Genomic DNA, 25,883 nt, shown 5'->3' on the forward strand with positions numbered 1-25,883 from the left:
CTCACTTTACCAGCTCTGCTGTGGGACAATGTCCTTTTGAAGAAGCACACCCTTCAGATATCAAGGCCTTCATTAAAAACCTTCATTAAGGCTGGGGAATTTGAGTTTCAGAATGACCCTAGTGAAGGCTGGAAGCCAGCTGTATCTCTTTGAAAAGCAGCTTTAAAGTTTACCCTTCACCTTCTGATAGGTGACCAAAATAGACTCTTCTCACCTTAAAACCATTTCTCTAAAATCCCAATGCAATGGGAACCCTAATAGAACTAATTAACTCAGACCCATAAGAAATAATATTAGAATCTGGCTGAGTATAACAAAGGATGATATTTGATATGAGTAAAACACACCTTCGTCCACATAATGCAATTAGACTTTTTACTTTTTTTGAAGCACTCTTGCCTGGCTGTTCTTGAAAAATGTAACTATTGAAAAAGAAACTGGCAAGATATTAAGGACTGGGGCTCAGTTCCTGGCCCCAGTGATGGGCTTGGAAATTGCAGCTACAGCAATTAGAAGTTCCAATTTCCAGTTCACGGAAGGTCAGGCCATGGGGTTATCCTTGGAGCAGTTCTATAATTCCTTCAAGGAAAGGTTCCACCAACTTGAGGGAATCTGGACTGAATACAAGTGAATCAGCATATATATTGTTAATGGCCACAAGCAGATTTGACCTCAACATCATTTTTGAAATCTGCAGTGAGAGTTGAGCTCTGATCTTTTTGTATTCTCTTTTATCAAATGTGAGCCATGAATTAGCACATACCTCTTATTTCCTGCCATTCTCTAGATGGGGCTTCTCAAACCTTAACATGCATCCAAATCCTGTGGGTATCGGGTGAAAATGCAGATTTTGATTTAATCGTTTTGGGGTCAGGGCCCCTGATTCTGCATTTCTAAAAAGCCCTCAGGTTTCTTTGAGTAGTAAGACTTTATGTCTATGTCTATTTTCACACACTAAGCTTTTTTTTTTCTATGCAACACTGATACATTCCCCCTTAAACAATTTGTTAATCAAACCAATTAGCCCATTGTAAACAAGAGATACAAGAGATTTTTTCTTGCCACAAAACACTTTCCCTAGCCAGTAATCAAATCTGGTTTCTTCTAAGAGACAGACGTTTCTGTTCTTTATTATTACTATTGTTTTTGATATGTGTGTTGGGGAGGGAGATCAAAATCATTTATATTCACTGAAACCAATCATCCACTGAACAACTTTAAAACACTAAGTGGCCAGTGTCTACTTCAGAACCAGCCAGAAGTAAGCCTTTCTGTGTCGTTAGCTTACACATCATGATGCTTTTGTGCAATGTTACTGAACCCCCATCTGACTTATCTGGTAAGGGAGATTTTCATAATTGCATGCAAAGCACTGATAATCTACAGAAATGCCAGCCAGATTTGTGGCACTAATACCTTTCACAAGTCTTATGATTCATATGACTCAGGGACCACAGACTGTCTAACTTAAGGGAAGCCTGAAATGATACTTATTGTATGTGTGTCATTGATCTTCTCAAAATTCATCCTCAAATATCTGTTCCATACTAGGAGGTAAGAATCAGCAGAAAAGAAGGAATCTTTGGAGAGCCCAAAACATCTCTACACCAAATTGAGAGAGTGGAATTATAAGGTGAATGCAATTAACTGGCAGTCACATCTATGTTGAAAACATAGTCATCCCTTTAATAGGGAACATTTGCTGTGCTTGACAAACTCACAGTGAAATGGTTGGATCCATAGAAAGGAACATGCTGAAAATGGTTTCAATATGATCCTGTTTTTTCACTCAATAGCCATTGATTGAGGGTGTCCAGCCAAAAACAATGAGGAAATGAGCCAACAATAGTCTTACCCTTTGACCATATTAGATAAAGTTGCAGCTGAAATTTGTTATATGTTTCAGGAATAACAACGCATCCATATGGAACATATATTTGGCAGTGTGGCAGCTGATGAAACCAGGAAAATTATACAAATTATCAATTGCTCGCTCCCAAATTACCCCAAAAAGAAATTAGATCCATTTTCAGTAGCTTTGCCTTCAAATTTCTTCATTCTATGAGTCACCACTACCTTCTGCCAAACTAAATATGTCTATGAACGGCTGGAAACTTTAATGGAAAGAAACATAAAACTCAAACTACGTAGGAAAATTTAAGCTTCTTCATGGAAGACCTTCATGGAAGACTAGCAAGTCAGGAATGTGTGAAGACAGACAACACATGGATAATACCTTTTGTTTGGGGTCGCTTCTGAGTCAGCGAGCAATACAACGTGCTGGCGTGACTTCAAATTAAAATCAGCTCTTTCCTTTCTTTCTTTTGTAAGCCTCCAATCTCTCAAACTACTAGGGTTTATTAAGGAACACAGTCCGACAGTCACGTTGGTCAGATTTGGGATAAAGAGACTTCATGATGTTATCCAATGGATGGTAGAGATTAGTAAATGAAGATTTCATGAATGGTTAAGAGCTTAATTTTCTAGAAACTATTCTGAGGTGTTACACCAGAAGCATATGACATAGCAGTTCACTTTGAGTTTATGGACTGTGGTTATGAGCACTACCCTCAGATGAGTTTGTTGAGTTTAAGTTTAAAGGGTCCAGCTGTGCAAAGAGCTCTGGACCAAGCATGAGGTGACTGAACTGTAGCCCTGGCTTTCCGACCAGTAGCTCCGGCTTTTCCGATCAACTTTTGTGACCTCATGCACATGATGTTTTTTCTGGACCTCGGTCCCCTCATCTGGGAAGTGAGAGCACTGGACCAGATTGCTCTATATGGTTCTTTCTAACTCTTTAATTTTTCAATTCTGTGTTGGCAAATAGAAACCATTTGTAGTGTTCTCTAAGGGCTGGTGCTCCAGCTGTGATCCATACGTTAGCTAGGGATGTACCAATTGTTGCATACCTTCCCTTGCCCACCACTACTCTTATTAAATAACTCAGATAGACGTAGAGAGGAACTCAGTGGAGATTCTGTTCTCACTTTCATAAGTAGACCTTACTGGTGAGGGTCTAGTAGCCTTTGAAAATTACCTATTGACTAGAATTAGCTTAATCTTGAGCTAGGCATTTTCAGTGGAGCAGCAGTGAAGAGGTCCTAAGAGGCGACATCTAAAGTAGACTTGTTGACCTTTTTCTCCTATATCTTCAATCTCAGATGCAAAATGATGGCAGTAGCAAATTGTAAGTCATGGTATATATTCTAGGGACTGGAAGAAGGAAATAGCTTTTGGAATGACATTTTCAATATCAAATCAAGAAATTGTATTTAGTGCTCCGTATTAGATGCTGTGAAAAACAGGGAGGAGGGGAAAGCCCTTAAAACTTAGTCTGTGTTCTTCTGAAAATGCTCAAGATAAAACAGAGAGAATGAAAATTTACAGTGGCAGCAGTAGCATTTGATTGTGTTGTTCAAAAGTGTTGCAAGTGCATCAAATGTTGTGTCTCTGGGAGCCATGGGATGTGAGGCCCCTGGGATAGAAGAACCACAGAGTCACTGATCCATATGGTGATAAAACTCACAATTTTGATTTCATGAAAGCCATTCTCAAACCAAAAAAAATTAATTCCCCTAAGTCAGACTGTGATAAGAAAAGAGTTTGGATGTACAACTTGAGAGTGCAAAGATACTTTTTCTGATTAGTGAGTACATTTCCTCTGCTGAATGCTGCTTTTTGAGACTAAGCAGAAATCACCAATAGCTGACTTGAGAGAACAGGAATCTTTTGCCTATATGTGATATCTCTCAGTGACTACCCAATCACCTCATGGAGAACAACAAAGTCTTTAAGCAAGCTCAGTGTGGTAAAATGATAGGCCCCATCTCTTTGCTGCTTCTCCCAATGAGAGGAAATAAGTGGTGATACTGAGTGAGCATTCTGAGGATCCATTAATTAACTCTTGGGTGGTCTCAATGTAAAGTGATATGTGAACAGGAGGCAGCAACATGCTTTTCTTTTCAATTAATGAGGTTGAGAAGATATACTGCCAAATTAACTTTTCGAGATTATAATTGTTGCCTAAGGTTTTATAGAAGTCAAGCCATTGATCTAATTTGTGAGCCATGATTAGGGATACAAGGCAAAAAGCATCCAATTCAGTTCATCAGTCGTGACATCTTTGGATGGCCCTTTGTTTCCAAAGCCCAACTACAGCTGAACCTCAGAACAACTCAGAGGAGTATTTTTATTCCCATTTTATGATAAGCTATGTAAGGCTCAAGGACGTTAAGTGACTTCTCCAAGGTCACAGAACTGTTCAGTAGGGGAGCTGGGTCAGGCCCAAATATGGAACTTCTGACTGTTTCTGAGCAATTGAATAACTGTGATAGGACTCAGATAGGAAAGGTATAAGAAAGAAGGAGAAAAATTGTGGTCATTACCTTTGAACCAGGCTTTTTCACTTGTGAGGAATTGAGAGTTTATTTATTATGTGTCTGACAAGGGGACAGCCACATATGTTAAGGTCAAAGACAAGCGGCTGGGTGCAGTGGCTCATGCCTGTAATCCCAGCACTTTGGGAGTCCAAGGCGGGAGGATCACCTGAGGTCAGGAGTTCGAGACCAACCAGGCCAACATGGTGAAACTCCGTCTGTACTAAAAATACAAACATTAGCCGGGTGTGGTGGCGCATGCCTGTCATCCCAGCTACCTGGGAGGCTGAGGCGGGAGAATTGCTTGAACCTGGGAGGTGGAGGTTGCAGTGAGCCGAGATCATGCCACTGTACTCCAGCCTGGGCAACAGAGCAAGACTGTCTTGAAAACAAAAAAAAGATAACCAACTTCTTTTTAATTTGCTCCAGGTGGTCTCAATCAAACTTCTAAGCACAGGGTTCTGCTCTGAACCATTTCTGCCTGCCCTTCCTTTTCTTACTAAAATACATGAATTCCATGGCTACAAGGCAAAAAAGAAAAGGCCTGCAAAAGGAAAGCCTATAGTCTATAGGAAGAACTTTTATTTTTCAGAGAAAAGCTTTCAAAACCACAATGATTCTTCTCATGGCTTGCTCCAGGCAATGGACCACAGGCTCTGGATTAAAGAGTGACTGAGAATTGATGTATTACTTCCACTTACAGTCTTCTAATCTCTCTAGTTGCCTCTCTTCTGGAGATTTGTCTAGTCTAGGAATCTTGACTGGGGGGTGATTTTGCCCCCCAGGGTACATTTGGCAATGTCTGCAAACATTCTTGATGATCGTGACTGGGAGGAAGGGACTGCTGGCACCTAGTGGGTAGAGGCCAAGTACGCTGCTAGATATCGTATAATGCACAGGGCAGCTACCTCTCCCAGCAAAAAACAGTCTGGCCCAAAACGTCAATAGTGCTGAGGCTGAAAAAGTCTGTTGCCAATGGTGCTTGGGGAAAGTTGAGTGAGGGGTATGAGAATAAGGTAAGATTTTAAAACAGTCTGGGCATGGTGGCTCATGACTATAAATCCAGCACTTTGGGAGAATGTGGTGGGCAGATCACTTGAGCCCAGGAATTTGAGACCAGCATGGGCAACATGGTAAAACCCCATCTCTACAAAAAATACAAAAGTTAACCGGATGTGGTGGCATGTGCCTATTGTCCCAGCTACTGGGGAGGCTGAGATGGTGGGAGGATCACTTGAGCCTGGGAGGTTGAGGCTGCAGTGAGCTTTGTTTATACCACTGCACTCCAGCCTGAGCAACAGACCGAGATCCTGTCTCAAAAACACAAAAACAAAAATGAAAAAAACCCACATCACTTAGTCTCATAAAGAGGTTGGGGATAGGGTCAGCAAGGAGGGAGAAAGAAAAATCTGTAGTGTCCTTAAATCCATTTACTCCAGAATTCTAACTGTTGGTGCTCCTTTCCCCAGTTTTATAGGTAATCAGGAGTGGGCTGCGTGTGGATTGGCTCAGTGCACACTTTCTAAATCATTTGCCTCTGATGAAAGACCCATTTCATCAGGGTAAATGGCACAGAGGTAGTACCATCTTCCCAGCAATACTCTCTGGATTGCTCCTATGTCTGACAAATTTTCAAAGTTTAAAAAGGTCCCTCAAACAGCCTTTTAGTACCTCATAAAGATCAGAGATGAAAGAAGAAAAGCAGAAGAGATTCATAGAGTATTTGCTTGGGAGTCTGCAAAAAAATCAGGTGTAAATTTCTTTTGGCTTAGGACAGTCAGAGAAATCTCCAGAAAGAAAAGCTGATCCAACAACTCGTCAGACTGTTTCAGATTTTCCGGGAGCGCAGCTTTGCTAAGTCATTCCAAAGCAGTTCTACCAAAGTTGACATTGGAGAGAGTGACCAAAGAGTCAGAATAGTATAATATACAATAATAGTCAAATTATGACCTTAAGTGGACTTGGAATGCCCGAAGTACATATGAATGCTTTTCACACCATATAGGAGACAGGCAGGGAATTACTTTAGTTTGTACAAATTTCCACAGCAAGGGAATAAAAGGGTTAACCCAAGTCTCAGGTGAATTTATTGAAAGGAAGGAACCAACAAGATCTATGCTCATTTGGATGAATTTGATTGGAGACTTCTTCTGGTCATTTTAATTTACCAGGTAACTGTGACACAGACATGGCTAATTGCTGCTAAATGGAGGAATACTGCAGTGGGATCAGAAAACAGAATGACAGTATCTTCCCTTTGTCACTAATTAGCTTTGTGACCTTGCACGTGTCACTTCTCTCTGGATTTCAGTCAGCCTTTGGCTAAGTCTTATTATTATCATTTTCATTTACATGAATATATGGGGTAAAAGTGGAATTTTGATACATGACTAGATTGTATAATATTGACAAGATTATTTTTCTAAAGGACTTCTAAGTTTGTAGCAATCTTCAATTTTATTTTCTTTGAACAATCAAGTAGTCTTAAGAGGGAAAGATTACAGAGATGTATACTTAATCAATAATCAGGTTCTTGGGTATTTCCTCGCCTCTTTTTGACTCCTCTTTTTTTGGCATGGAAATCTTTATTCCTGCATAATGCCTGAGCATTTAATGCAAAAGATTTTAATTTAAAAGAGGCTGTGTAGTCTCTGCTGGTTGCACAGTTTCTCTTTGTGTCTGTGCTGCTGATGATCAAATATTGCAAAGCCATTAATTACCTTAGGACAAATGCAGACGGCCAGGTGCAAAGGTTCTGGCCAGTTGCAGAAAGCAATATGCCAGATGTAAAGTTAAGTGAAGGGTTTTTCTTGGTGTTTAAGGTTCAGTGAAAAAGTAAGAGGGGCAGCTATGCCAAGAATGAAAAACCAGACCTTGCCAAGTGCTTCTTTAAGTGGCTTTAGCCAATGTGAGACTAAACAATGCATTAAATAGGCATACAACTTACTGAAGTTAGGGAATTGCATGTCAAATAACACCTCTTTGCTATGTTTTAAACATGATTTCACGTATAGATAAAGACAAACAAAATGCTGTGTTGTCATCTCCTTAGTCTAACAGCTAATAAGGCCTGGGGGTTTGAACTTTCCAGGCAACCTAAAGTAATTCTTTGGGATGTCTCGGGGAGAGGTGTAGGATGGAACTCTGCCAGGGCGGCAGCTCAATGCAAAAACGATTTTTGCCACCATGGGTTGTCAAAGACGTCTGGCTGCACAAAACAGCAAAGCCCTTGCAGGCTTTTATTGAGAACAATGAGACATCTCCTTGGGAGAGGCCTTGTGGCCATTTTCACTGTGTCTGAATCTTTGGTGTGGGCTGTCAAACCAGAAGGAAGGCTGCTGGAGAGATGAAGGCAGCTCTAATGGAGATCTTGGGCAACGATGGCATGACACAAGATGTCTGGTCAAGGTACTGGAGGCCCATTGAAGTAGCAGAATGCCAAAATTCTCTCCTGTATCCAAAGTGTCTCCCCTACCAGCCACTGAAGAGAGGATACATTTCAATACCAATGGTCTTCAAACAACTGGTTGAGTAATACCAGCAAAGGTGGTGGTCTTGCATCCCAACCACTGGCTGCTCCCACATCTCCTTTTATAGTCAAGTTGGGGAAGTTTCTTCCTGTCTGGATTATGGTGTCTGTGACCACCTCCCATTACTACCACTCTAAAAGCACCCCAAGAAAAAGTTTAGTCCAATTAAACAGCATTTTTTTAGTAGGTCTGTGAGAAAAACCAATGGAAGAAATAGTTGCAAGTAATGAAGCACTTGAGGTTTGCAGGAAGAGGAAGAAGATTTGTAGTTGGCCAGAAGAGAAGCTCCCCAGATCCTACTGCATATGCTGCTGTACACAGGTAAGGTGCAGTGTTCTGTCTGAATTCAGCCTGCAAAGGGTCTTGTACAGCAGCAACCTCTAATCAAAGAAGACTTTTCTTGTGCATCCTGAGGAAGTTTTCTTAGCATTTCCTCAATTTTTCCAGAAGCTAAAATATAGGGTCATTAAATAGATATCTCTCTCATGCCTCTTTTCAAGGAAGTGTTCAATATCAGTTTAGTCATCCTGGGATTCTTGCTCCTTATCTCCCATAAGACTACCAGGATTTTGGAAGTATCTCCCTATGCTACACACTTTTTGGAGGCAAGAGAACTTAGCTTTGTTTCTGGAACCATTCAGTGGGGTAAGTTACAAAATGTTCATGTCTCACATTTCTCGTTTGTCCCATGAAGCAATAATCTTTGCCCACCAAGACTGGGGTAAAGACAAAGTGAGAGAGCTGACACAACTGGATTTTGAAAAAGTAAATATACTAGATAAACATGACATTCTTCATGTTATTATTACTAATACTACTACATAATTCTTACTACTCATAATAGATTTTTAATCAGCTGCCTCCAAGGAGAGAAAATGAGTGTGTAATTAATTGGGCAGTTCATGTACCTCAGCATTGGCAACAGATTCTGCAATTGATCTCAGAAGAGAATAATTAAGTGTAATAGCTCACATATGTGGTGCTTACTATGTGCCAGGCAATATTCTAAGTTAACATATTCTAATATAATGATAACTAATTTAATCCTAACACCAACTCTGTAAGGCAGGCCCCATTTTACAGATGAGAAAATCGAGGAACAAACAGGTTAAGTAACTTGCTCAAGATCACTCACCAAGTAAGTTACAGAGCTGGGGTTCAAACCTGAAGTGTTTGGCCATAGAGGCCATGCTCTTGGTCTTGAACCCTTCGCTCTCCTGTTTATAACTCTCCCTCAGGAGGGAGATGGTCTCGAAGGGCATTAGTATGTCAGAAACAAATGCAAATTATTTTCTAATTTTGCATCATTTTCTTAGTGGTCCTATGGTTGCAGAGACTGGTCCTTTACTATTTAAAGATAGTAGCAAGCATTTGGGGTCAATATAAAAACACATTGCTTTTCTTTAATAATATCTGTGGCCTATTAGCTGAGTGGTACTAATGAGGCCAGGGTCATAAGGTCAAACCCCACATGTACCAATTAGTTTCAAAGAGAAAAGCTTTCCCACAGCTAGTGACTGTACCCCTAACTTTGACCAGCTGTCACACAGACGCATAGCAGGCCATCTAAGGGGTACCAATAAAAGGAATGAAAATGGTGCAACTCAAATCCAGCCCCACTCAAAATAATGCTAATGGTGGGTGAGTGTGATGCCAGATTCCCCGATTATACACTCTCTTCTTTAATTGAAAAGGTAATAGGCTGGGAAGAGGCTTTTGGTGAAGGTTTAGAAACCTGTAGATTCTATTTGTCCCCTCTAATTTAATAAAGGGCGTCTAATGAACATACTCACTTGACCTCGCAGTCAGGAGAGTGAGAGAATGTAAAGATGAGAACTGTTAATGGGTCTATCCTAACAAAGAAAAATGACAGTCTGTTTTCATGAGGCATGTGCTTCTTTGGCTCCTTGGTCCAAAAGACCTGCATGTATTTGGTCGTATCTAAGCTTCTATTCCATCCCCGAGGGGTTGAAATCCAGCTTAAAGCAAAACAAAACGAAGAATCTGGCTCCTTTTACTTTAAGTGAGTGGAATCTCCTATCTCTGGGGACCAACAGAAACTATGTAAATAAGATAAAAGAGACTAAGTGTTATTTGGTCACTACTTAAATCCAAGGTTCTTCTTTCTTGAAAAGCACCAGAGCTTTGTTAATTACAACCTAGACTATGAGTCTGTTAAAGTTAGAAGAGGTCACTTATTTTAATAAAATTCCCTTGTTTTATGGACAAGGACATTTAGACCCAGGAAGTTTAAATGCCTGCCAAACTCCTACAGCTAATGAATGACAGGTCTGGGAGTAGTTTTCTGGACCGTATATATCAAAGGAAAGAAGCTTGACTTAATAATAATAACCTAGATCTAAGAAGGTTGTTGCAATCAATAACAATGAAAATTCGTTGTAAAGTTTCACTTAAAGCCCTTACAAAACAGTCTGTTTTAACACATGAAGAATGCCATTCGTTTATTCAGACCTGTTCTTAATAACTATACACTGGAAGTATGTTTTACAAAAGCTATAAATCCTGAAGAGCTGAAAGAATATCCAACTTTCTTTTCTAATTGATTTACTTCTCCATTTCCCCAGACCGCCAAGGTAAAGCATATACAGTTTATTTAAGGGACTGTTTATAGACTCTTAAAACTAAAAAAGACCCCAGAAACTCTCTTTCAGTTGCTGTTAATTGAAACCATCCAAGATGGTTGGTTGTCTGTCAATTTTTTAAGAATCTCCAAGGAGAGAAATTCCACAGGCCCATAGCAGCATGTTAAAATGGTTAATCACCATGGCTGTCAAAAATTATATCTATGGTAAACTTCACTTCTCCTATTTCATTTGAAGCTCTTTTTTTTCTTGGTGTTTTTCATGCAAAATGAGGTTGTAATGAGCCACCCTTTATAAGGGCTCCATCAATCTAGTAAGAAAATCGCTAGCTCCTTCCCAATGTGCTTTCATCTCCATTATGCCACCATTTTTCTCACAGGACTACAAGAACACAAGGCTAGCTGATAGGCTCTCCTATCTTCCCTGTGATGCATAGGAAAGAATGAGTAATTAGCTCTTCATTGGGTCTTTCATTTCATAAAATGTCTAGGGAAGCTGCATTAATTATACATGAACTGTTCCATTTATGATGGGATAATGTTCACAAACAGATAATCTAGAAGGTTGCTTTCACTGTGCTGTAGTGGAACTTGAGCTTGAAGGGAAATATGAGCTCATTCACATCATTGGGTCAATCTACACACAATAAGCATTACAAAATATTTTATTCAGAACAGTTCTAATAGAGTTAAAAAACTCTCCTTGTTAAATATTGCAGATTGACAAAAATGATAGATATGGAGGCAATTTTCTTTTAGATGTTTGAATTTCAAACTAAAATCAGAAACTGCTTTCTACAACTAAAAGAATTGTACTTCCAAAATGGATTTGAAGCAGTTTAAAATAAAGGGCACAGCCACAATCAAACTTTGAAAATAAGTGTAAAGAGAATAATAAGAGTCAACTGACAGTGTATAGAGGTGAGGAAGAATGCTTCCCTCTAAAAAGTATTTCAAAGACTGTGCTTAGAGCTGACTTCTCCACACACAGTAAATCTCAGGGGATGAAAAGGAAACTGAATGAAATTTGTTGACAACAGTTAATGCTTGTAGGAACAATTGGCTCAGATACAAAACAGACATCAATGTAGCTTGGGGATGACCAAAATGCAGCAGCCTCTAAGTGATTGTTAGTATATATTTTTTCAGTTCAAAAAAAAAAGCGGTTTTATGAAATAACTGGATAACCATGAGGTGAGAAGTATTGTCCACAGTATTTGACAACCTTAATTCTTGATGATTCTTAAGACTAAGATCCCAAACAAGTAATTCCATTCTATTCAATTGGATTCAACTGGATTCAATTCAATTCAATCCTGTCAGTTCAACAATCAAATATGGGCAGCTACTATAGCATCCAGGCAATGAGCTAGACACTTGGATTCAAAGGTAAATAAATATGTCCTTTGGCATCAGAGAGCCCATTGACAGGGTATTATTCTTGGCAGGGTAGACCCTTGTAAGGTGAGACCACAAATGGAACAAAATATTCAGGAAAAACATAAAGGATATAATCTATTCTCCATGGTTATTTTTCTATTACGACAGTAATACTTAGTTGCATTTTTCTTTTACCACTCAACTCAACTGTAAGCCCCTTGAAGTCAAGGTCAATCTCTCATTCATTTCTAGGCATCTCATTCATATCTCATCCAATGCTTACACATAACAGATGCTCCATCAATGTTTTGAATTAAATTAAAATAATCTAAATGGATTAACTTCTTTTGGGCAAATAAGATTGTCCAATTGATTAGAAAGTTAACAAGAATACTTTTGTGCATGAGGGTATGTCAAATTAACATAAGTCACGGAATTCTAGAAGGCAAAACTCATGACACACATACTTTCAATGACAATACTGACAATATATGATTTACAAAACCACTTCCTAGCTAAAGTCATACAGTAAACATCAAGATTTGCTATATATAACATTTCTTTTTCAAGTTATTCAGACACAATTTTTAAAAATTTGCTGAAATTTGATTGTTGTACTAACAGAACAAGAGAACCTGGAAATTGGTTTCCATTTTAGTTGTCCAATGTTCTTAAGTATCTGTGAAAAACATGTAAGTATCATACCGTTACTTAGGAACAATCATTTTTTCCATTCTCATTTTTCATCATTTAATGCAAACATCATAGGCATAGAAGGATCCAATTTTCATGCACTGTGCATGGAAATTCTGGAGCATGTCATGTTGAACATCACAATTCAACCTGGCACGTAACAGAGGACACTTCTAGGCTTGGCAATTACCTAGTGAACTGGATCAAAGGAAATTGCACAAATGGATTATCAAGGGGAATAAAAGTCCTCTTGGGCATAATAAATGAGAAACACATTTTCATTTTTTTAAAAACTGAATATCAGTGGCTGCAAATTATAGAATAATTATGACCCACTGTTGGATCATATGATGTCCCACAGTTATCTTCCACAGGGTATTTTAAAGGTAAAACAAGTCTGCTATTGGAAAACCACTCACCCAATGCTCTCATTCATCTGCTCTGCAACAGAGAACTGGATAGAATTGCTTTATTGCCAGAAAAATAAATGAGTTCATTCAATTAAAGCACTGGCTGGAAGCAAATAGTGGGAATTTGCCTATTCAAATAGTAGAAGGTACTTCTGATTCTTTGTCACTAGTGATTTAAAAACTATTTGTTGCCAAATCCACTGCACGTACTGATCACCAATCCCCTCACAAGCCTCTTCCTTCCCATCTCCCTTACTGATCTCCAGACCGGTATACACAGGCCACCCTCTACCCTGCCAGTCATACACACACATACCCCACCTGCCTAGGGAGAAGCTGACATTTGGGAAGGATGAGAGAGACTTCAAGTGTGTGAGTCATTACAGGAGCTATTCAAAGCATAGTGGGTAACTGAGGTAAGCTGTCTACACTGGAGTTATACGAACCTTTAAGAATGACTCATGCTCAGTTTCCTGGAACTCTCTAAAACTCCAGGGAATTATAAGGAATGAGCATCTGGCTTTAAATATTTTGCAGCCCTATACAGTGAGATAGATGCATGGGAGCTAGATTCTTTAAGTGATCAGTTCTCATAGGAATCATTGACTTTTGCTTGTGTATATTATTTACACACCTTGACTTGGCTGTCTACTTTTCATTGGCTGTTGACTTTCTAATCACCTAAGAGCTACTTAAGAGATAAGTGACCCTGTACTTGTCAGAGACCCTTTTCCAGATGGTGACATCATTGAAGGGTCCCAGAGAAGAACTATGCCAAAAGAGAGCAACAACAAAAAAATCAAGGTCAATTGGCATAGAGGGCAAATTTGTATGGCATTTCAGTTTGCATTTAGAGACAGTCTATGTATTTGCAAACAGTCCTGCCTTTAAGTGGAGTTCACCTTCTGTCTGTTCATGGTGATTTCATGTTGAATGGGGACATCTAGGATATGCCCTTTAATATTTTTTCCCAGATCCACATGACTGGAGAGTCCTTACTAGTTTACTCCAAATCACATGGCACTTAAAGCAGCCCTGCATGTGTTCCATATGTTTATATGTGCAACTATAGGTTTTGAAAACAAAAACATCAATACCTCAGGGCTATTTTTTCCCATCCTTTCATTGAAAGGAATGAAATAGTGAGGGTAGATCATAATAGTTGAAAGAAGGCTTAGCAGGAAGTAGTTAAAGACGAATTGTAAAGGAGGAAAATTCCATCCTAGATCTGCAAAACCTGCCAAAGCCCTGCCGAAACACTATGCTTACTTTAAGGTGAGGAATCTCAGAGGCCTAGGATGGTTGCCAGACACGGGCAGTCATTCAGTTATTCACACACTCCCTGCGGTTGTAAATCCACAGAGCTGTACACGTTAGACTTGAGCAGCACAGTGAGAGGGAGGGCTACTTACTGAAATAAAAGCCCCTGTCTCCACACACGAACTGAAGAGCATCCACCAGCTCAGCCCCGCAGAGCGTCTCTGGTCCAGCCGTGGCGGAGCTGGTGAAGGTGAGCAGGCACAGTGCCAGGTAGAAGAGATGCGAGGAGGACATGGTGTGCATCTTCACCTGCCCAAGAAACAGAGGGAGGGTCAGGTTTCTTCCTTGGTCCTTGCAAGGGGAGTGGGGTTGGACAGAAGTGCATTGACTCCCAAGATTCCATGACTGTCATTAATCAGGACTACCCAGCACAGAAGTCAATAAAGTACATGAGAACCCAGTGGGAGTTGTGGATGGAGCATGTCTCGGCATCCAACAACCTATGTTTATTCCCCTGGCTACTGTGGATCCTTGGAGGAGTCCTCTCTGAACCCTTTCATTATGGGTTCCTAGTTCAGTGAATTGAGATAAAATATCTAGAAACATTTACTATGGAAATGAAAGATGCTATTATTACAGTGGGATCCCATATCACTCTGAGACCCTGGTAGGACTTTTGAATTATCAAAGATTGTGCTCAGTACAGATTCGGGGCCAAATAAGTTTTGTTAATTTAAATTCTCTCAATATTGGCCATCCACGGGTGGTACATGCATTCATTATTGAGCAGAATATTTTTAACCAAAACATTATTCCCTATTTTTGACTAAAAATAATTTACTATGGCCAAAAAATGGCTTTTGACAATACTATATATCATCATAGGTTTTTTTTTTTTTCCTCTCTCTTATTATGAGAGACAGAGACAGAGAGAGAGAGAGAGAGAGAGAAAGAGAGAGAGAGAGAGAGACACTGATTCCTTACCTGGGGAATATCAGCAGTTGACACAACCACAAATAGAAGAAAATAACAGAACCAGAAAAAAATATGAGAATCGAAGAATGAAATTGGCTCTAGTAGAAGGCACTCCTGCATTCTAAAACCCCTGGCCTCAAGTCCAATATCAAATCAACACATTTTGAGAATCCTTTCTGTGTGTTTTTATTTTATTTTTAGTCAAGGAATTCTGGCTTCATCTCTTGGAGGGACTTATGTGTCATTGTATCTATTTTATAGCAAAATATACCAAGGGACCCCTGGTTGGCATGACTTAGTCAATGATAGACAGCCAAACGGCAGCCTTGCCAAAAGCAGCAGGCCTGTGGCTCAAGTCTCCATCCTCACTCTGAGTAGTAGAAACCATGCTAAGGCAATCATTAAGTTTTTCCATATTGTTACTTGTGGCACAAAGATGTGGCTTTTTCCAAGAAGACTCCCAAGGTGAGTTGTTTCACTTCTCTCAGATGCATCTACTTTCAGCATCATGGGAAGAGTCACTGACAGGGTGTTAGGTGAGGGGCCCTATTAAAAGGGTTGTGGAGTCACTCTGGAAGCTATAATTATACAAAGAGGCTTTTTTGAACCTCACAGTAGTGGCAGGTCCATTCAACCCCATCACTTTTGAAGAAACAGTCATTTATTTTCTGACCACCCTCCTTGCCCTCCATGGACTCTCAATTTAATGACTCTATATCAGTGGCAAAATTTCCCCCATCATTCTAATGAAGATTTCCATTTTTGTAGTCAGACCTTCACCTCAGCAACTGAAGAAAAAAAAAAAAAAAACCCAAACCCCTGTCTCTTGTTAACAAAATGTAAATATTTAGTTAATGGTTGTAAAGCAGTTGAAGATGAAAAGCGCCCTCTATTTGCAAATGATCATAAATAATGGACATAAAATAGAAGAGGAGGTAAAAGCTCAACTGAATATTTACTGCATTTTTCTCAACAGGACCTCTACATGGAAATCTTCCACCCCCCTACATAGCCCAAAACACTGGGACTGGAAGAAGCAAGTTATCATCCAATTCTCATTTTTTTTCTTTTTTTAGTTGTAAAATTAGTGGGGTTTTCCTGTTCAGTATTTCCATTAGAAACCTCAACAAATTCAACCCAACTGGACCTCATGGCATTTTTCAAAAGAACAAACCTGTGACTGACCTTGCAGAGCATATCCCCGCACTGCGGGAATGGGCCAGTTCTAGAAAGTATGTTATTCTACCAAATCCTATTTCTCCACCCCTCCCTTCTTTGTTGAGTTTATAGCAATGCTGAAGTCTAAGCTCCTGCAATGGTAGATGCCTTCAAGTTCTTCAGTTTTCGTGAAATCCAGGGAAAAAAAATTACTCAAGTTATAGCCTTAGTGAATTTCAAACTTCATTAGATGTCAAAACTATATTTTTAATAGTGAGCTCTAGTATAACACATTTCAGTGCAGCAATACATATAAATCTCTAGAACTTAAGAATTTCATATTTTTTAATAGATTTTTCTTTTTCTTTTTTTTTTTGCTGAGTTATAGCGTCAGATAAATCTCAGTACTTATAGTTCTAGGACAAGATAGAACCTCTAGTGCATTTTCTTTTAGTTTAGGGAACAGTCCAGTACACCCACAGAGAACCAGATAATTTATCACATTATGTTCCCACAAGGGAAAACAATACCGAACTTGCTTAGGAGTTAAAAGTGTGAAACAAGTGGTCCCATATGTTCATTATTTCCTTGGCCTTTTATTTTGCCAAACACAAAAGAAATGAATAGAGAGAAAGGAAAGATATGATAGAAAAAAAAGGGGAGAATCAGAAAGACATGAGAAAAAAAAAGAAAAAAATCAGAAAACACTTTCTCAAAAATCATTCACAAACCCAAATTTTACAAGTTCTTTCTTTTTTAGAAATTTTAAATAAATGGAATATTAATTGATTCCAGATGTCTGGGCTACAATGAAAATGCCCTGTAAAATTTGAGGGCAACAGTCATAAGAAAATACTCACTGTAGGTGTAATCATTTTTGTTTGTTCCAGGTCTTTTACAGCAGGTCAGGGTGGGTATTATGAGGCCGATGTGAATAGAAAACTGAGGTCTTAAAAACATGTGCTGCTTTGTGGGTGGGGTTTGTGAAAGCATCTAGTTACATTTGGACACCCAGGCAGGTACGCTATGAGCCTGGGTAAACTGCCTTTTGTCCATTGAAACAATGAACAAATTGCACAGCTGGGATTTAAGTCAATCTTTTTTCCCCAACCAAGCCACCTATTTCCATTGTATGCCTATTGTAGCCGCCCAGATAGTGACCCAAGCTCCAGTCCACTCCCTTACTCCCTTCCCCCGACTCACTCACTTGGAAATACCTTGAGACTCAGAGTACAATCAGTTTGTGAGTTCTGCCTCTGGGCAGGACACCTTTACTCACTGAATTACATGTAAAAGACCACGCAGCTCCCTCAAACCACTTCCTGCTTCAAGTACAGAAAAAAGTAACAACTTATTAAGAGCTCCACTTCTGAAGTGTTCAGCATACACAGCATGAAAAGTGCATTTGGAAACAATTTTCTTAACTTGTAATTAACGCAGAGATAACGTTCCACAGCCTCTTTTATGACCCCCTAAGTAGGGAGACAAAAACTCCAGCTGCTAGGTCACATAGTATGTATGCACAGTGACGTCATTTCTTTGAAAGCAAGGTGGCCTGCATGTGTTGACATCTCAGGAACAGCAGAATCAGGTGCCTGACAAGGGTGTATCTTTAACTCCCAGAGCCACTTACTTGACTAGGGAAAGTCCTAGCGGTGAAGTGTTTGAAAGTAGCAACTGAATGCTGCAGGAAGTGGCAGAGACGTCTTATGAATTGAGCCCTCAGGCAATTGAATCGGTGGAGCCAGTGACAGCAGCTTAAAAGCGCTTACAAATTGAAAAAAACACAAGTCTTCAAGGACATAATTTTGCTGAGAATGGAAACTAGAACTACGGCCAGCAATCGGAAACGAGAAGTCGGTGCACCGACAGCAGCAGCCACATTTACCTAAAGGGACTTCACGACACCGAATATAAAATCAGAGTTTTACAACACAAAACCCCAAGTCCCAACTCTGCCCATGAAAGTGCTCTTCTAAACAGAAAAGTTGGGCGAGCAGCTCTTAGAAAGTTTCTGCTTTCCACATACAGTATGTATTTGTTTAAATTATGCAAATATGCAAGGTCAGCAAGAGTTGTCAAGGAGTTCTTTTTTGGAAGAACAAATTACACTTTACTCTAACTTTAACTCTCTCTCTCAGCATAAGTGCAGAGTTCCGGGACCTTAGCTCCAAAGATCATATTTAAAAGCTTTAATATCATCTAAAATATAACTCTTCATATATAGCCTGTCTTGTAAATAAAGTCCTGATGAGTTACACACACAGAGACACACACACACACGCACAAGAACATGGTCTTAAAAATAAAACATCTGCACCTGCAAAAGAAGAAAAAATCCCCAAGTTCATATCCACGCTCTATAGCCCTTAGCCATAGACAGGATTTAAAGGAATCTTCTATAATGACACCACGGAAGCCCTGCAGAAGTGGAGGATTTAGCGTAAGTACCTTGCAATAGTTTCTACTCAGACAGATATCTGTGCAAATGCATCCATCTCCCCGAGCTATTTTTCAGATTCCACAGAATTGCATATTCAGCAATTTATAAATAACTCCCAGTTCCGAAACAATGAAAATGTTAAAGTGAATAACAGTTCTAGGCAGAAGCAAACAGTACACAATTTAAATAAAATTCCCCAATGACTTCAAAGAGTAAGAAATATTTACCTTCAAGAAATCACAAAAGCAGCACTTAAATAATTGGGTTGGAAGACTGCTGATTTTTCCCATTGCTTCTGAAGTACAAAGTCTGAACTGAATTGGTTAGCAGGAATAATGAAGCAAAAAGAAATCCAGAGAGATGGGAGATGTTGAGAGCAATGTCACATTTCAATTTTGAGGACTTTATTCCATTGCGCAGGCTCTATCTGCTCTGAATTTAGCAGTGACAGTGAGATTTAGCAAACAGAAGAGGGATTTAGAGAAAATCCTCACATTTATCTACAAAACACAGACACTGTAGACAGGAAACAGCTGGGGGAACATTTGCCTTCTCTCTCTCTCCCTCTTCTGGCAAAGTTATCGAGTAAGGACTTTTTTGGGCATGGTGACAAATAACATCATACCTTTGCATTTTAAAACTAGAGCACGGAAGCATTTTTTTCCCTTAAAAGAATGTGTGTTAGTGACAGGGTTAGCAGACATTAAAATACTTATGCTGCCATAGAAAATAAGGATCTGTTTTCTGATTAACTTTCTGCTGGGCGTGAAGACACACACGTCTGCTCATACACCTTACCAGCATTAAAGGAATATACATGGGGGATGGGAGAGCAATTTGACATTCTAGAGCAAATGCAAAATATAAAACAAAAAAGAAAGAAAGAACGATAAGACCCTCTCCAGCAAACTCTAAATTTTAACCCCGAAGTGACTGGGGTAAAGTAGATTGGAAGACAGCACTCGGGTGACCCCTTGTCCTAGTTGCCAAGTGAGCGGAGTGATCTCATTTCCTAGAACCTATGGAGGGGCAGGCAGCATCCGATTGGTCCCTTTAGGACACTGTCTCATACTTTCTCTCCTGCGATGAGGCAAAGACTATGCCGAGCTGTAAAAACCAACTGAAATAGAACATTTTTCTTTATTCTTTAACTAGGCTGCCTGTCACTGTCCCCTCCCTACCCCACCACTCTGGGAGAAGGGGACCTGGGGGCCAAACAATTTTCCTGTTGTTTGAATTTTCCACATAACTCAAACCTGTGTGTGTGTGTGCGTGTGTGTGTGTGTGAGACAGGGAGTCTGTGTGCCAGAATGTGTTTTCTTTCTCTGATTTTTGTGTATTCTAAATAACACCAGCTGGCTAGCAATACCCTCTCAAGGGTTATGATGTCATTCAAATCCCTCAACTGGGTGACTGGCCGGCAACATGGTCCAAGCCAGCTGTTTTGCTATTTATAATGTACACTTGCCTTTGCCATTGAGAATTCAGTTCTGATCTTTTGTTGATACAGTGTGTACCTATTTCCCTTTGGTTTTGTGAAGCAGTAGATAAGAAAGGGGATTATAAAATAACGTTGCAAAAGCCCAGAGCAGACATACCTCTTTCCCTAGAGAGCTTTCCAGGCCTGGTTTCCCAGGAGTGGTAGAAATAACCTGGACCTTGAATTTTTTCTTTTCTTTTTTTTTTTATTTCCCACATGACTCTCAGGGGACTGACACATCAACTGAAAACAGAGTTCTGCTTGAAATCCTACTCTGGCTCTTTATGTTATCCTGGGGCCAGAAATTTGTTTGTAGAAGTGGATGCCCTAACAAAAAACAAACAAACCTGTTTTGTTTGGAAGGGGGTTGGGTTTGTTTGGGTCTTCTGTGTGGTTAATACCTTGTAGAAATGTTTACCTTTCAGAAATCAAAGTTAGAAATCTGGAATTATGTTGTGTCAGTGGTGCACTATGTTCAGCAACATTTTGTGAGCTCTACTATGTGCCCAACTACACACATCCCTAGGAAAACAAAAAGGAAGAAGATATGGTCAAGTCCCTTCAGGGGCTTGCAGTTGAATGTCAGAGACAAAGAGGAAAACTTCACAGTCATGTGATGGGCATGTGCTCTTTTTAAAAACATGAACAGTGCACAATGAGAGGGAGTGACACATTCTCTGGGAAGACAGGGGAGTAAAATATTTTGGAAAATCCAAAATGAGGGAGGCAAACTGTGTCATGAGAGGCTTTGGGGTACCATGCTGGGAAATTTCAGTGGATGGGATTTGACCCAAAGAGTATACTAAGAGGTATCATCAAGAGGTGGCCCGGTAGGTGGCCCTGGATTATTCTTAATGCAGGGATTACCCACATGTGCAGCTGTGTGAGTAATCCCTGCATTTAAGAATAATCCGTGGCTTCCTTTAATAAGCTCTCCTTGTGCACTTGATTTACAACAAATCTTTTTCTTTTCTGCGGTTTTTGTGGATCACACCCTTTCTGAAAAATGTCTATCCTCTTGTGGACTTTGATGATGTAGATTGTATGGAACAAAAGAGCTGATCTCACCTGTCTTCCAGATGAGAAAGAACCTCTTTAACCAAGTTTGGAGAGTCAGACACTGGCTGGAGTCTTGGTGCGAAGTTCCTTGTTCCAACATTGGGCACCATTACAGGTGAAGGCCAGGCCTTTGTTCAACCCCTTCCCACTGCAGTTTTAGCATACTTTAATTGTTCCAAGATGTCCTAGAAGCTAACTATATGTCTTCAAGTCTGTCACCCACTTTGATGTGCTCTCTTGACATGCTTGGTGCACAGATAACCTTATCCACAAGCATTTCATATGAAAGGCTGTTTTGGGGACAGATGCTGTACTCCAGCGATATTGACACACTGACTCACAGTCTCTCAGTTTTATAACCCCAATTACCCTTAAAGGATAATTAGGTTTTAATTTATGTCCCAGTTTTTATGTCACAATCAAAGAAAACTGAAATTTCAGTGAGTCGTAATTGTCATCAGCTGTGCTTTGGAAACATTCCGATGAGGGCTATCAGTTTCCAATGGGGGAAGCAATTTCCTGAAGTGATTAATGTATATTTCAATTGGGAGAATGGTCTATATTTTTGGACAGGGTGAGCCAGCAATGGAGCAGGGCAATAATTCCCAGAGAAAAGGTCATTTTCTTTGCTAATTCCAGGAGTCAATACAAAAATGAAAGAGCAATAAACGTGCCACCGGATTACTTTTTAATGGTTAAGTGCTGTACTTGCTTAGGAGTAAAAGAAATGAATGCACCTATTACTACAAATTCAAGGTAGTAGTAAATCTAAAGCCCAAGAAGAGTTCAGGTTATGAAGTCCCATTGGAGAGAAACATCTAGGGTCATTATAAAATCATGGAATGATTATGTAGTCTCCTGCCTGCAAAAATCTGACGGTGAGATATGGCCACCAAAATAGCTAACTGCAAGGATATGCTCATCATAAGAATATCCACTCCTGGAAATTCAGAGATTCACAGTTTCACCTTTTGCATGTGTAATGCCTGTGGGATATAAATAACTCTCCCCTAAAGTCTTCTTCTTGAGTAGCATATTTGCATAAAGCTACAGCCTCAGAAGCCTTCTGACACCTTTCGCGCACACACAGAAAAAATTGTTCATTTCCTTAAAGGGTAAGCCGGCTAAGGTTCACAGAAAGCATGGGTGGGGTGGGCAAGGAGGCCCTGTCTTCTCCCTAACTTTTTTTTTTTCTTCTCAAGCCATGTTCCCAGTCTCCTGTGTTAACTGGAGAGGCGTTAGTCCAAAAGGTAATTTCATATCCATGTACAATAGGGCATGTTTACAATTTATTTCATTAATGTCTTTGCTGATTCCCAAGGAAAGCTCAGAATGGACATTTGGAGGTAAGGGAATTTTGGAATCAAATAAAGGGTGAGGCGTAAGGTTCTAGGGCAACCACCAGGCAAAGAACTTGGGGGAAACTATTGGATGTTTCTCTTGGATCATGGTTTGTGAGGATGGTTGGTCATGGGTTGCTCAAACTAATGTTTGAGGTCAAGAACTTGTCAATTCAGAATATAAAACTCAGAGGAAAAGACAGAGCCTCAAAAACTCAACATGCTGCTGAGCAAGTGGCCTAATGTCAGCTCCAAAACATCTGCTCAGAAAGATTCCTGTGATTCCCCAGGAAGATTTGCTCAAAGGAGCTGCTCTAACTCCTTGAAGAAGCGTTTCGCCCATGACTAGGGAAAACAGAAACAGGGAGGAGAAATCCTCTCACTAAAGAAATCAGTGCTTTCTTTTCAACATCAATCTTGGATCTTATTTCTTCTAAAATGTCAAAAGGACAAATGCTGGAAACAGAAACGAAACAGTTGTGGTTGTGTGAGCAAAGTTGTTCTTCGTTATGGCAGAGGAGAAGTCACGGCATGGGGTAAGGGTGGGTTGGTGGAGTGAGAGAACTTGAGGACTCGTCACACTTGCCCCACGTTGCGTAGAAGGTGGGGAAAAGAGACACCAACGCCAAACTTCAGGGGCAGGACCCACGTAAACGCTTTCTTGGGGAATAAAAAAAATGTGCGCGCCCTCTAGTGGACTTCTGAGAAACTGCCACTGCACTCTTGACCGTGGCTGTGCGTTCTGTCAGGAGTGGGGGGTTTTTTGTGAGTTCTGGATTTAAATACATTTTAAGTTGCACTTATCTTTAGTTTTATTAAGTCTTTTGAAATAAGTAAGATAGATATTCAATTCACTGTAGTTTAAAAAGGGGAAGATTGATAATGGGGGAAAGAAAGATCATAAACTTCATCAGGGCATGGATGGATTCCTCACGGCCATATTCCCAGCTCCTAATTCCGGGTGCATGAGCTCGAAACATTTTGTTGAATGAATGAAAGTCTGGAAAAAAAATGATGATAAAGGTAAAATGTAAAAATTGCATAAACCCCTTGAGGGTAAAATAACCAACCTCCTCATTTTATAAGAAAAATAAGACCAGGAAGAGGGGCTGTTGGAGGATAGAAAAATGACTTGTCAAGCAAGACAGATTTAGGTACTCACAAAATAGAATTCAAACCCAGTCTCCTTGTCTGTTCTTCAGTATTTCTATCATATTAGTTTTCAGAATGTGGGTTATAACACCCCTGGTCAAAGACGTGGCGTTAAAGATTCACTTAAATATAGAGGTGGTTCCATTTACAATTCTCTTTCTGATCCTGAATTTCCAAAGAAGAAAGTCTCAGTTTGGCACTAGTTTGTCTTCAGTGCTTCCCTAGCACTCATTAGTCTCTCTTTATTTTATTATTTTTTTACATTTAAGTTTTAATTTTTGTGGGTATGTAGTAGGTATATATATTTATGGGACACAGGAGATATTTTGATACCGGCATGAAATGTGAAATAAACACATCATGGAGAATTGGGTATCCACCCCCTCAAGCATTTATCCTTTGTGTTACAAAAACCTCTCTTTTTAACAACCAAAAAGTGACTCTCTAGTCCAAAGTCTTTCCAGCAGAAGTTTCTATCCAGAATTTAATAATACTATTTTGTTTTTATGGAATTTGCTTTTAAGCAAAACTTCTGTTTAAGGCAAATGATGCTATATTTAAAATAGATATTTTAAAGTTTAGTTTTAAAACATATGTATATAAGTCTTAAGAATATCAAGTTAAGAAAAACATATATATTTAAAGTAAGTGAATAATTTGACAGGTGGCCGATGGTTATGACACACAATTTTAGGTGGTGTTTGAAAGCCTGGTGTTTGGAAATCACTACAATAACATGCCATTGTGTTAGAAAAACAAATACATAGTCACAACATAAAGGCAGGGAACAAAGACCCTCTACATTACAAGATGCCACCAAATAAATGCATTAATTACATTTCTAGATAATTTTGATCTCCATTAAGCTCACTCATTTTTCACTTCAGTCTTTCACAGAGACTGGAAATGTTGAAGAGGGGTTGTCAGCCAGAAAAGCATCTGAGTTAGGCCTTAAAGCATGAATTCACCTCCAAGATGAAAAAACAATGATAAAGGCTATTCCAGGCAGAGGGAACAGCATGAGTAAACTTATGTAGGGATGAGAAAGTTCACAGCGATGGGGGGATGTGGGAGATGAGACTGGCTGTGAGCTCAGAGTCCTGCCCTGTGGAACCCTTTTACCTCCCACTCGCCATCAATAGCCTCCTTCACACAGTTGGAAGACTGGAAAACAGTCTTAATTTTCTCATGTTCCCTTGTACACAAAGATTTGTGTGTAACTAAGTCTGTGATTAGCCCTGGGAATGACAGAGTGCCTCAAGGTAAATAGCAGATGTGGGTTACATCAAAGCTTAGGCCCACGAGAGGCAGGCCTGGGTAAGAACTGAGGTACATATTGATCATCTATTCACCTTTCCAGATATTCCGTAAATATCTGGAAAGCTTAATTGCAGTGTTTATATTTGGGAGGTAGATTTTAATAGAAAAATGAAATGATTACACTTGATAAAGATTTTCCATTGTAAGAGTTGAGGCAAGATCTTGTTTCTGGGGAGCAGTGAACTCTCTAGGAATGCAGGTTCATCAGAGCATCACACACTTCTTGTGGGCTGATTAAGGAAGTTTTATTATGCTCCATGAAAGCAGGGCATGCAGCCCCAGTCTCAATCTTTTACCTCCAGATGGCTAACTGTGGAACTTCTCAGGGTGCTTCCTGTTGGGGTCCCCTGCATAAACAGAAGTTAGGACATTCAATTGCAGAGGGGACGCTGCATCCAGAAGAGCCCTTCGTAATGCTCTGTCTGGGAAGCACATACCCTTCAAAATAGTATCTTGTCCTGGCTGGGCACAGTGGCTCAAGCCTGTAATCCCAGCACTTTGGGAGCCCGAGGCGGGCAGATCGCCTGAGGTCAGGAGTTCGAGACCAGCCTGACCAACATGGAGAAACCCCGACTCTACTAAAAGAATTAGTGGGGCATCATGGCTGGTGCCTGTAATCCCAGCTACTTGGCAGGCTGAGGCAGGACAATCTCTTGAACCCAGGAGGCAGAGGTTGTGGTAAGCCAAGATCGTGCCATTGCACTC

The 25,883-nt window shown here is 39.9% G+C and overlaps 1 protein-coding gene across 5 annotated transcripts in view; it reads right to left on the minus strand.

Moving 5' to 3' along the window:
• IGF1 (insulin-like growth factor 1 (somatomedin C)) overlaps positions 1–19,380 on the minus strand; it is an 82,696-nt gene extending 63,316 nt beyond the window's left edge. For 3 of the 5 annotated variants that reach the window (XM_011935045.1, XM_011935039.1, XM_011935027.1), the window contains exons 1-2: positions 19,055–19,380; positions 14,404–14,560 (exon numbers count right to left, since the gene is read on the minus strand). In XM_011935045.1, coding sequence (XP_011790435.1) covers positions 14,404–14,560; positions 19,055–19,117 — 220 coding nt within the window. In that variant the 5' untranslated portion in view covers positions 19,118–19,380. Of the gene's footprint in view, positions 1–14,403; positions 14,561–17,244; positions 17,410–19,054 lie in introns of those variants that run through there. The other 2 variants (XM_011935053.1, XM_011935035.1) reach the window with 2 other exon arrangements.
• Between the last annotated feature and the right edge of the window lie 6,503 nt (positions 19,381–25,883).

This window comes from Colobus angolensis, unplaced genomic scaffold (assembly GCF_000951035.1).
Source record: "Colobus angolensis palliatus isolate OR3802 unplaced genomic scaffold, Cang.pa_1.0 Scaffold10, whole genome shotgun sequence".
Lineage (NCBI taxonomy): Eukaryota > Metazoa > Chordata > Mammalia > Primates > Cercopithecidae > Colobus > Colobus angolensis.